General features: G+C 39.2%; 1 protein-coding gene across 6 annotated transcripts in view; it reads right to left on the bottom strand.

Moving 5' to 3' along the window:
• The window catches only part of UNC5D (unc-5 netrin receptor D), a gene marked incomplete at both ends in the record, with an annotated part of 506,783 nt that overhangs the window by 181,818 nt on the left and 311,029 nt on the right, over positions 1 to 13,936 (bottom strand). For all 6 annotated transcript variants that reach the window (XM_080928792.1, XM_080928793.1, XM_080928794.1 and 3 more), the window contains one exon: positions 6,503 to 6,606. In XM_080928792.1, coding sequence (XP_080784918.1) covers positions 6,503 to 6,606 — 104 coding nt within the window. The remainder of the gene's footprint in view (positions 1 to 6,502; positions 6,607 to 13,936) is intronic.

Genomic DNA, 13,936 nt, shown 5'->3' with positions numbered 1-13,936 from the left:
CAGAGTCATCCCTAATACATCACAGGGGGAGGAGCAGGAAACAAGGTAACCTTCATCAGTAGACATTTAATTCCTCCAATGGCAACATAGGAAAGAAAGAAGCTAAAAGTCAATCAAAGTGTTCTTCCATGGATTGCACTCTGTCCTGCTTGATACAATGCACTGCAGGAGACTGTAGAGTTCCTCTAGCTCCCTGACTATAGTGGGCCTCTAGTTCTCTTTCTCAGATTTTGAACATTGATTAATTTTTAAAAGCAATGAAGGTTGATGGGGGAGATAGGTGACCATGGAAAATGCTTTCTGTGGAATTATGAGGACCTGAGTTTGATCCACATAACCCAGTGGGGACTTGGGGGTGGGGTGAGACCCTGGTTGTGGTAGACCCACATATGTGTAATTCCAGAGCTTATGGAAGTATAGACAGGCAGATCTATGGAGCTTGCTGGACATCCAGCCTACTCAAGCCAGCACCAAGCCAACCACAAACCATAGCTCAAAGATTAAGTGGACAGTGCTTGAGGGACAACATCCCATGTGACCCCTGGCCTCCACATGTATACACGTAGATATTTACACAAACACATAAAAATACTAAATAAATCTATAATAAAATGAAAATAAAAGAGGAAGAACCATAAAAGTCTTCCTTTTTAATAATAATAATAATAATAATAATAATAATAACAATGCCTGCCATTAATAATTACTATTAGAAACTGCACTAAATATTTTACATTTTTTTCTTTGACCTCCCCTACCCCCTGAAACATTTTCCAGTGAGGAGACTGAGGATGAGGGTAGGTGGTATAGGTTAGTACATGCCCTGCTATGGGTAGATATTGTGGTGGTTTGAATAAGAATGGCTCCCATAGGCTCATAGATTTTGAATACGTGGTTACCAGGGAGCTGTAATACTTAAAAGGATGAGGAGGTGTGGTCTTGCTATAGGAAGTGTGCCACTGTGGGTGGGATTTGAGGTTTTAAAAAGCCCAGTCCAATCCCAGAGTCTCTCTCTCTTCCAGCTGTGATTGGATTTAGAACTCTCAGCTACTTCTCTAGCAGCATGTGTGGTCTGGGTATCACCATGCTTGCTGACATCATGACAATGAACTTAAACCTCTGAGACTAAGGAAACCACAATTAAATATTTTTTTCTTTTGTAACAGTTGTGGTTATGATGTCTCTTCACAGCAATAGAACATTGGCTGAGATAAACACTATAACAAAATTTTTCAAAATGACAATCATGCGACTGACCAGTTTCCAAATACTGTACTGAGCTACTGTCATACCACAGAATTGGCCATCACAGGACCACCCCTTCATTATATAGTCAAAAAGTATACTCCCCGATCTGAGCTGCACACAACAGACAGTGATAGGGATGTTCACCATGAGAGACTACAGCAGACTTATATATAGACATAGTCATTTCTCTTTCTCTTTTTCTAGTCTTTCTTCTCCCCTTCTTTCCTTTTCCCTAGGAAGAATACACACATATAAGACAATAACTCCTGTGCTAGAAGCCAAAGTCAAAGAGATATGAGTCATGCTCAGAATCCTACAGTTCAATAGGCATTCCATGGATGCCTCCCTACAGCAAGGTGATGCTATAAATAATGGCCTGGACTATGGTGCAGTTCACTTACCCACAATGTAACAAAAATTTCCTCATATCCACCTGCAGTAAGAAATGAAGGTCTAGCCCCTCTTAGCCCACATTCCTTACCATCCTCCAGTTCCAACTGTTTCTTAAAACAGACCTGTAGTTTCAGCTGGCTGAACTCTAAAGCCTACTTTATAAACTGTATATTATTCAAACAGGAAGTGATGAGCATATTGGACTGAGTAATGATTCCATTCCTCTCTTTATTCAGAAATTGAATGTTTGTGATGCATAAAATTAACATAAGGCTATAGTATAGTGGATTGGGATAGAACATAACCCACTGGGCACTGCTTTCACCAACACAGGGGTATTTAGATTCTCATTAATAAAGGAAGGAAGTCACATGTAAGCAGAGGCAGAGACCATAGTGGTGTGTTCACAAGCCATAAGACAAAACAACAAAACAAAACAACAGACAAACAATCAGAGACTGTTTGCAAACAATGCGAGTTAGCAGGCAAGCATAGGACACATTTTCTGTTAGCCTGCCCAGGAGAAAGTGACCTGCCAACCCATGCACCTCCACTTCCCATCGCCAGAACTATGAAAGAGAAAAAAAACATATTTGTCATTTCAAGATTTCTGTGTTGTGGTTCTTTGCAACAGGAATTTTGGGAAATGTATTAAGGAAAGAAGTCCCTTTCCCCCTTTTCATAGCCTGGAATAGTGACAGTGAAGGGTGGAAAGGTCTATTTTAAAGTAGACAACAAGATATGTATTTTTCCTTCTTTCACTGACATTGAACATCCCAGCTCTGTTCATTTGGGTTGCAGCTGAAAAGCACCATCAGAAGCAAATGAAGGGAGAAAATGGACTGAACCAATGAACACGAGGCTAGGTAAGGAAGATGGAGGAGTACCTTTGGCACATCAAGGCAAGTCTATAATGTTTTTAAGCACAGGGCCAGACTAGGAAGCTGCTTGTTCCTAGAAACCTTGCTCCAGAATCTTCCAGCAAGCCTGCACAATATCAGAGACTGTGTTGTCTAGGAGTGTGATGTGTGAGGATGCATGTGTGCACACCAACCGCCTGCTATGCTTTGCTGTGTGCTGTTTGATACCTTATCTCATTATGAACATTATGGTTCCCTGTATTTTTTTTCCTCGTTTAACTTATACCTTCAAAATATAGATGGGGGATGTTCAAGGCATTCGTTAGTACCTAGTACTGAGTAAAAAGGAAACAGAGTAAATCTACTCACTAGTCTTATAGAATTTCTCACCACAAGTCTGACAGACCCTCCAATATTCGGAGGTAGGGAGCTGTGTTCACTCATGTTCAGTAAATATTGAACATTTCAGTATGAGTAGAGCCTTTGGGTCTTTATAGATTAACTTCTTCCTTGACCAATAAAGTGTAAGTGTGTGTGTGTGTGTGTGTGTGTGTGTGCTGTGTATCTTAGTTTGGGTTTCTATTGTTTCAATGAATTATCTTGACTAAAATGCAAGTTGTCAGGGGAAAGGATTTATTTGGCTTCCACTTCCATAACACTGTTCATCATTGAAGAAAGTAGAGACAGGAACTCAAGCAGGGCAGGAACCTGGAGGCAGGAGCTGATGCAGAGGCCATGGAGGGATACTGCTTACTGATTTGCTCCTCATAGCTCGCTCAGCTGGAATTTCATAAGAATCCAGGATCATAAGCCCAGGGATGGCACCACCCACCATGGACAAGGCCTTCCCACATTCATCACTAATTTAAAAGTTCTCTCCAAACAAATCTTTTACATATATTCTTTCAGCTGAAGTTACCCCCTTTCAGATAACTTTAGTTTGTGTGTCAAGCTAATATAAGACAAATCAGCACAATGTGCATGTATGTGTGTGTGTGTGTGTGTGTGTGTATGTGTATGTGTGTGTACACATACACACATTCATGTTCAGCATGTTGTTTTGAAATGTGTATCTATAATAGAATGGCTAAACCAAGCTAATGTTCCCACTAACTTGCATGCTTATCTGTTCTTATAAAAACAATTAAGATCTATTATATCAACATAAAAGAACACAATTATTAATATTAACTGTAATAGCAATGATACATAACTGATCTCTTGAATCTATTCCTCTCTTATGAAATCCTGTATCCTTTGGCCACTCCACAAAGTTTTGATAGTCACTACTGTTCACTGAGTTTATGTTCTTAATCTGTATCTGAAAGGAAGATCATATGTTATGTAGTCATACTATTCCTTGTTCATTTCATGTGACATGTTGCTATAGAGGTCCACACGTGCTGTTAGCATGAAAAGGCGTCTTTTCTAAAGGCTAATATTGATGTTACATTATGTAAACCATGCCTTTTTCTCTTCATCAGCTGACACACACAGGGTGAATCCAGACATTGGCGGCTGACTAGGGATTTAGTAAATGAAGAGGTACAGGCACCTTGTCGGGAGATGTATGTACCATAGTGAAATTCTGGGTCACAGAGTCATCCCATACCTTATTTTGGAGCAACCTCTTTAGTGTTTCTCTAGTATCTGGACTAAATTTCCCTCTCTACCACCTGTATGACAGGAATCCATTTTCTCCATATCTCGGCCACCGTTCTTCCTTCCTTCCTTTTAATAATGATCACGAGAGTACCATTTCATTTTCTGGTGATAGAACTTAGGGCAACATATAGAAAAGCTTTCTTTACACAAATGAAAGCCCAATAAGAACAGAATATGAGCAAGGCCAACACAAGGTGAGTGACAAGAGATAAGAAAGGGGCTGAAAGGAAGCAAAGACAGATGGGAGCAACATGTTCCAAAGTGTCTATAGTGAGCTTCATCAAGCAGGTGATAATCTGAGTAAACCCTAAAGAAGAACAGCAGAGATGCCACTGCTAAATTTAGCATATGCAAAGGACCAGAGGCTGAAGTAAGACTGTTTCATCTGGGAGAGCAGGAGGAGGAAGGTGTGGCCGAATTGCAGTTGGTATAGAGCCATAGAAGTGATAACAGGAAGCCCAGCACAGACAGTTTCCCACAGTACTTCAGAGACCCCTGGGAGATGCGAAAGAGGGACTGTATACAGTTGTGAGGCCTTTGTTAAGTCATTGATTTGAACATTGGTTTTCCTGCCTCTCAAAGGCCAAGGCTGTACCAGGGAAATAATTAGGCTTCCCCCTAGCTGTAAAAATCGACCCCTAGACCTCTCAATATACTCCGTCATGCACTCCCTCCTGCAGGTTGCTAACAGAGGATGTTAGCCTCCGTCCCACCTGTGCCCATATCCTGGGGGGGGGTGCAGGGGGTGTCTGCAGAGGCTGCATGTGTCTCTGCTGGACGATTTGTAAAGCAGGATTCCCAAAGGTGGACAAGGGGACTGCAGCAAATGGTGACATGCCAGCCGACCCCTGAGGACACAGGAGGTCTTAAACAAGATGACGCAGTCTCCCATGAATGGAGTGTCCTGCTTAGGGGACAGGATACATGCTTTGAGAAAGTGGTGGAAGATTAATATCTTCTTGTTCTACATTTATTACAAATTTAAAAATAAGCATTTTCATTGCTAATTATTTCATATCATGCATGGTGTGCTCACTTCAATTTTCAAGTCTGATTATTTCATTTCTGTGAACCATCTGAGCCGGACTAGCATCCATCCGGCAAGATTTCTGACTAAATATGCAAGTGTGTGTATGTATGAGGGTATGTATGTGTTTGTATGTGTATATATGTACATGTGTGTATTTGTGTATATGAATGTATGTGCTATGTGTTTGCATGTGTATGTATGTGCATGTGAGTATGTGTATTTGTGTATATGATTGTGTGTATATATGTGCATGTGTGTATGTGTGTTTGTGTGTGAATGTATGTATGTATTTTTATATGTTTGTATGTGTATATATTTGAATGTGTGTATGTGTGTTTGTGTGTGTATGTGTGTTTGTATATGTATGTATTTATGTGTTATATGTTTGTATGTATATATATGTGCATGTGTGTGGGGGAGTGTATTAATTACCTTTCCTTCCTTTTTTCTTTCCACTACAAATCATACAGACTTTTTGCAAAGGCAGGTGACAGATATTTCAGAGTTTTTTCTTTGTTTTCTTCTTTGGAGTCTTTCTACTTCTGAAAAGCCATGGCTGAAAAAGTTACTGCTAAACAAGGGATAATGTTATACATTTACTTTTCATGGTCCTAAACTATAGTCTGTAATCTCTTGTTAGCTTTGTTTTCTGTTATTAGAGCATTAGTCAATCAGACCATGTTTAGTGCATAGGCCAAGGATTCAGAAAACCTCCTGTGTGACCACAGGGTACTACTAGTTACACATAAAGTTTCACAGTGCACGCTGGGGGTTCTAGGAAACACATCTGGAGTCCAGAATTATGGTGACTCTGGATTCTAGATGCCACAATGTGACTGCACTACATGCCACGATCCTGGTGCCAGCACGGAGTTAGAAACATATTGAATGTTCAGGAGGCACTTGGTCTATGAGCAGGTGAAGGATGAGCAAAGGACAACCATCCCCCCTGCGGGCACATTTTCACACTGTGTTGTCTGTTAATGCTCAGAAGTGACCCACAGTCACTATCCAAAACTGGGGGAAACGGACAGAACATAGGGCAGGTGACACCTACATGACATCAGCGTCCATCCTCAGAGTCAAGGAGGGTTCATCCAGACTGCCTAGCAAAACTGTGTGAGAATCAGAATGTTGACAAGAGGCAGGTTTAAAGTCCAGTTTTCTTCTTCGTGATTTCTTCACCATGGGAAGGAAAACCAGACCGCAAGAATGCAAGGCCTATGTTCTTTCTCCCTTCTTAGCCACATGGGCTTTTGTCTCACTTTAGGACTGGCCTGGCTTGGGACAGTGGAGTCCTTCTTACCTCTGCTGCTGGGACTCCCTCTGGCGGGCGGCAATGCAATACGATCATGCCTTCAATGGGAACCTCCCTGCCTTGTGGATCTTGTTCAAAGTTCTTTCGTAAATCTGCAAAGAAGCACAAGATATGTGTGTATGCTATATTGAGCTAAGACTGGCATCACTCCCATGTGGCCCCAACTCAATAAAACAGCGAGCCTCATGTCAAAAGTTAGATACACACAAATATGTCACTTTCTGACACTCCACAGAACTATTTTTCCAAGACCCATAAATGTACCTGAAATATACCTTAGCAAAATGCTTAACACTTTATATTGATATGAGGGAAGAAAAACTACTAGGAGCCAAGGGGGGAAAAATCCCTCATAATTTCATGAAGTGTGTGCCAGTATTTTCTACTTGGCATCTGATGAAATACTTGGCCTAATAAATTACCATCCACGGCCATTATGAAGTTGAGATGCACATGAATTTTTTGTTGTTCACTGAAGAATGCATTATTAATCTATAACCTCTGTCAATCCCTTAACCCTCTGGGGATCTGGAAAAGACAGTAATAGAGTGAGATCACCTATTAGTCTTTTTATTTGTAACCAAGGAGAAGGGGCCATAGCTCGTCACAACAGAATCCATAACCTATCCAACCAGATATATAATTAAGAAATGCAAGGCCCTCCAGTCAAGCAGCCATGCTGGGTCTGTGGGTAGTGCCCTCCACACAGGGCTTCGGGCACTTTGCAAACAAGCTGCACTATTAACCTTTTACACACAGAGAGGTGACACTTGTGGAGGTTAATTGGCTTGCCAGTGGTCACAACGCATCAGTGCCACTGAGGGAAAATCCATTCTGCTTCCTGACACATAGCCTGACTGCCAACCAGCCCAGACTTCTCTGGGAACTTCTACAGGAAGAGAGCCAGCTTCATTTGCATAGCTTTCTACTCTACCATTTTAAAGGGTATGCAGCTGGCATTGGCTCCTGGGGAGGTGTCCTCAGGACAACCCTTTTTGATGATCTTCCTGAATAAGGTAATTCTTGCTGTCACAGGATGCTCAGGACAGGTTGTTTACAATTCTTCCTCCATGAAAAGGATTTTTCTCCTCCCTCCATGACAATGTATTTTTCTTCAAATTGAGGATCTCAAATTACAGGCTGTGGATTTATTGATTTAATTTTCTTCAGTGCTTACACTAACATGAAATATGTCCTCTGTAAAGAGCAGAGCTCCAGAATCAGTTACATCTTTATAAATTGTATAAATACATTAAACTTGCTTTTAGCAAGTCAAAAGCACCCGATGAATAACTAACACAGCCATGCACATATTCGCTCGTTCCTGAATGTTCTCTCTCCCAGAGACAACCAGAATCTCCCCTAAGTTGAACTGTAAGCCTTCCTTCAATCCAAGGTCTTTAAACTGCCCCAGTGGTTCAGAGATCCTGACTCACTGTGTGATGAACTCACAAAACTGGCAAAGGGGGTACTGCACAATCCCACCACAGGTCATGTTCTGTTGTCACTCCAGAGAGGTCTGAGCCAAAGTTTCTCTCGAGAAAAGCCTTACTATTCAGAAACTATCAAAGGTCATTTACTGGATTCAAAATGAGTTCAACAGTCAAGATGCCACTGTAGTGATAGGAAAAGCCATGATCTGGATGGCATGTTTACTGGGTTGCTTCCCCATTGCTTCCCAGCTCCCTAGGTCAGTTCATCGTCCAAGAAAAAGTCTTATTCAGTGCTAGCAAACAATCATCTGACATTTGCTACCACTAAATACTCTGTGTTTTTAACCAAGTAAAATGCAAACATATGAGTAGGCACCTCAATAAGTTCTTCTGATTCTGCTTCTTGTTTTTGCCCAATACAAATAAAAATGGTAATAAATCCTTAGGTACCCTCACTTTATACTAACTACATTATCAGGCAGAAAAAAAAAGCCACACGAGGTCATTTTTCCTCTACGGAAATATACTGTACTTACTCAGGATGTTTTTATTTCCTACAATCAAGAAATTTAAAGGAATATCTAGGAAATGTCATAAGGAAGAATCAGACTCAAGGAAGGAACAAGTTACCCTGCTTCCCCATTCCAGTGATACTTGAAATCACCAGAAGAGCTCTGACAGCACATTATCACTCCCCATGTTGCAAATAGAAAGACTAAAGACAGGATCATGGTGGAAGGGCAGAAAAGGTCTATATGGCTGAATCTATTAGTATATACCAGGTATCAAGACCCCAGATATCACTTCAAATGAGAAACCCCCTGACTTTAGAGTTAGAAGAGGGGGTAGAATGGATTATAGGACCCAGAGGTTGGGAACAACTAGGAGTACAAGGCCCACAGAATTAACTAAGTAGAGTTCTTATGGGTTCACAGAGACTGAAGCAACAATCATGGATATTTTCTGACTCTTTTGCCTATTGATGGGACCTTTTTCCTCCTACCAGGGTACTTTGTCCAACCTTGATATGAGGGTTTAAGTCTAGCAATATTTCATCTTTTTACGCTGAGATTGGTTGACATCATTAGGAGGCCTGACTTTTGAATCAGGAGAAGCAATATATCTGAGGGAGAGCAAAGGTAGGACCTGAACTGGTAAGAAGAGACAAGGGAAGGAGGCTGTGGTTGGGATGCATTGTGTGAGAGAACAATACATAAGAAAATATTCCTCTGATAGGATGGGAAACAAGGTTCATCTTTGAGAGTGTCTAAATCAGGTTCTATGACATCCAAAGGAAGTGGAAGTGGAGTAGCTGAAATGAGGCATTATGGATATATTAGCAGTTGAAATCAAGCAATTGTGTTTGCATCCACCCATGACACTATGGAGTCCTACACTCAGTTAATATCTTAAACTCTTTATGCCTTAGTCTCTGCACCTGTGAGTATAATACTAATTCCTACTAGGTGGAACGTTTTGTTTATAAATACAGGGTCTCCTTATGCTGACTTGGATGGCCTGGAAATCTCTGTGTAGACCAGGATGACGTTGAACTTATAGAGACCCAGCTGCCTCTGCTTCCCAAATTCAAAGACTAAGACCATGTGCAAGCACACCTGGCTACATACATCATTTTTATAAAGATTAATATTAAAAAGATTAATATTAATATCTAAAACTTTCCCAATCACAGTGGCTATACATAACAGCTTTAAGGTCTTATATATTACTACAACTTGCGATAAAGTTACAATGATTAACATGGGATGATTCTTATCATAAATCAGATACAAATTAATTATAAATTGGAGCATTTTTCAGAAACACTCAAATAAGAAGTATAATTTAGCACATGATAAATTAAGTGGGAAAGGAATTAAAATGAGTCATTGCTCTTCTGAAGAAAAAAACTGAATATCTATGTCTTACTCTATACTAAAATAAATGCTGTAGCAATAAACATTTTAACAGGAAACCCGATCCATAATAAAATGTCTAGTAAACCTTAAGAACAGAGGTTTGGTTTTAGCTTGAAAAAAACAAGCCATTAAAAAAATGATTGACAGGTATTATTTAGTTAAAATATTATTTCCATAAACCATTGTAAACAAAATATTATGCAGCTAATGGCCTTAATGTATTAAAAATCTCTCATGGAACACCATGAAAATAATAGATACTGTGAGATAAGATGACAAAGAGTTGGAAACCATTTACAATGGAAAAGACATAAATGGCTAAAGTTCAATAACAGCATATCAAGAGTTACAATAGAAATGCTAACATAGCAAGTATCAACACATACGGCTGTTAAGTGAACCAGTTTTACTAATTCTTTGTTTTAAATGGCAATTCCTGGGATTAAAAATGAAATCAGGCTTGGGTAGTCTTTAATATTGCTAGAACATGTAAATAAAGAACAAATTGTAAATGGGTCAAATTGTTTTGCAGGTCCAATTATATAAGAATCATTTGATAAAAAGATAGGTAATATGTGGTCAGTCTATCATGGAATATATAAAATTCTGATGTATGCTAACAGGTACAGTTTGAATGAATAATTTATATTAATTGAACACTACCATTCACCAAAGGCTACATATTGGAAGATTCCATTTATATGAAACATTAGGAATGGGTGGTGATGCCAAAAAGTGAGAAAATAGGTTAGTAATCAGCTGGGGCTGAAGTTGAGTGGAAGAGAAAAAGATGAATAATGACCTATCAGTTAATATAAAAACACCTCCAGATTGCCCTGGATGATGAATATAGATCTGTGACTATGCTCACAGTATTGATTTTTATACTCAAGAGAATTCTGAATCTTCTGTGGATATTTCAGTAGCACTATAATTTTAATGTTTCATTGATATACCTCAAAAATTCTAAAGGAAAATGATTAGAGAACTAAGTGGGAAAAAATGAACATAGGCTACTAGTGTCTTAAATCCTCTCTGAAAAGCAGGGAGCCACCCAAATATTTAATAATAGTACACAGAAATGAAAGGCCAGAAAGTCATGTTGTTTAAGTTATATACAATTAAATGCTATATAGTATAGAAAAACTTAATCATATATGTATACATACACACATCTGTACATATATTTAAAATATTATTTAATATATTATGCTAATATTTAATAATACATGTATATCTATTCATATATTCATTCATATAAATGAAAGACTAGAAAGTAATGGTATTAAGATTTAAGTTATATAGACTGAATTGATAAACTAGATAATGTGATAATGTAGTATAAAAACCTTAATTAAACACACGCACAAATCTATATACATGTATGTTTATATGTTTGTGTGTGTGTTTATATATTTAAGACTATCCCGCTGTTTTCAGAGTCCCCACCTCTCATCTGTAATACACACACACACACACACACACACACACACACACACACACACACACATATATATATATACATACATATATATTTGATTAAATATCACCCTGAAAATGTGTGCTGGTTGCAGAATATGCCTACTTCCATATGACAGTAGAGAAGTGGAAACTCAAACTCTTCTGAGCAGCCTTTCCCTCTATGATGTCAGTGTTCAGAAAGCGTAGCACAGCTGCTTTTACTCCCTCCCTGTAGAACATGGGAGGTTTCTTGACATACACCAACCTGGCTCATCTACTGTACATGCCTTCCCAGTAAAGGCAGGCTGTAAACAAGTCATTAAGAGTTAGAATTGTAAGCCAGAGACAGAGAGAAAGGAAAGGAAACCCCTCCCATGCAATGCTGTAAAACTTAGCTCTGAGTGCTAGGAGGAAAGTTCAGAGGAGAGTTATTCAAACTGAAGTAGACAATCTCACTATCTTAAATAATATACTCTAGACTGAATTTCTAGTTTCTGATTTTCGTGAATTTAAAGCATGGTCCTCTAGGGTGGGAAGATGTCAGAATCACCATATGCTTGGCCTTGCAAGTTCAAGGACCTGAGTTCTGAGCTACAGAACTCAAAGAAAATGCCAGGGAGGTGGCACTGGCTTATGTTCTCAGGGACAGTGATGCAGAGGAAGAGACAGCAAACTGGCCTATTCTATTTGGCCAAGTTCCAGTTCAGCCAGAGAGTCTGCCTCAAAGGAAAGTTTCAATGCATAAAGGTGACATTATCTGCTATCATTCTCTGACTTCTACACACATGCTTTTTTGCACCCACTCATGCATGGATGTGCACACACACATACACACTATGCATACATGCAAATATACATACACACAACACAACATGTATACAAATATGGCACACCAGTCACACATACACACACAGACACACACACACATGTATACACACATGGCATAACATTCACATACACACACACCCTACACACCCACACAACAACCCTCCCTCCACATACTTTCTTCACTATCAACTTCTTTTTAGCACTAACTGCTCGTTTCTTTGTTTCAAATCTCTAAACATCCCTCCTTTACTATCTCTCTCAAATCACAGAGGGCAACTCTCCTGAAATTAATTCTATCAGTATTGTTGACAGGGTGAAGCATGATTGGGTTTCTACCCTTTGATCTTGTCATAGTTATATATCAGATAACAATTATATTGTATATATTACTTATATACGAAGGAAATTAACTGGATTGCATACACTATACATACTATAAAATATTTTAGATATGGTTGAAGAATATAAAAGTCCTACCATCTATAAATAGCAAATTATTTGATACTACTCTCTCTCTGTTATAGGATTAGCCCTAAAATAAAATTACTCAGCACTTCAAATTTTACCTCTCAGTGATTATAGGTGTACTGATTCCTTTTATTGGATTTACATTTGGCAAATTTTGTAGGGTGATCAGATACATTCATGCCCATAAGCATCAAACACCCCAAAATAATGATCTCACTACTTTTGGAGACTCTACCCCTCATCTGTACTGTATACTGAATCAGGATTATGGGGGGAAGAGTTTTCTGACTCACATTACTGTGTATGCTTACTCTTAACACATCTACCAAAGAAAGAGCTAAAATTATATAATCTTAAAAACTCAGTCAACTGTGAACTTAAGGACTCCCCAAATTTATATTAGTTGTGAGACTAGGGGCAAAGTTTTTCATATGTTTGACTTATTTTCCTGTCTCTATGCTTTGGTGTGAATACAGGACTTCCTTTCCCCCAAGCTCCTGTCTCTGAGCACCTGGTCTTTAGCTGCTGGTATTGTCTGCAAAGGATGTGGGGCCTTTGGAGCAGAGAACCTAAAGGTAGGGCTTTAGAGTTATAACTCAAGTCTCCCTCAGCTGCCTGATCCCCAGAACATTTGGAATTCAGCCAGGTTTACCACAACTAGAACATATCTATCTTTAGGCATTTTGTCCCAACAAGGAAGGTACCACACCCTGGTACCCAGAATGGCATGTACTATCTGTTGATGATGAATATTTGTTGAATGAGAGAATGAGTTCATTAAGTTATGTATAAGTTTCATTTCAGCTCATGTCACCTGAGAGCATTCTCAGGAGTTAAGAAGACAAGTAGAGGGGGAGGGGGATGGGAGCGGGGTGGGCAAAGGGGATAATATTAAAGAGGTAAATACAGAAAGTATCTAATAAAAAATTTAAAAAAAGAAGACAAAGAAAACATGGGCATATATGATAAATACAAGACTGTTATTAAATGATGTACTTATTCACTGTCTTCTTTGCATTCTCTCTCTCTCTCTCTCTCTCTCTCTCTCTCTCTCTGTGTGTGTGTGTGTGTGTGTGTGTGTGTATGTGTGTGTGTGTAAACTCTCATGTGTATCATCATCAATAAAATAAACTCCACTGTCTTTTCTACTTCTATAACGTCACCTGTCACTCTGCTTCCCTTTTTATTCCTACAGTAGGATGTCAACAACTCTGCAGATGACTAGGAACCAAGTAAAGGATAGAGAAGAGAAGCACGAGGTGAGGAAGCCAGGTGCATGGCTTAGCTGTAAATCTTCCAGTCAGTTACACGTC

Source organism: Micromys minutus (genome assembly GCF_963924665.1).
Source record: "Micromys minutus genome assembly, chromosome: 14".
Taxonomy (NCBI): domain Eukaryota; kingdom Metazoa; phylum Chordata; class Mammalia; order Rodentia; family Muridae; genus Micromys; species Micromys minutus.
Note: the sequence above shows the minus strand (reverse complement) of the source record. Positions and strands in the feature narration are given on the sequence as shown.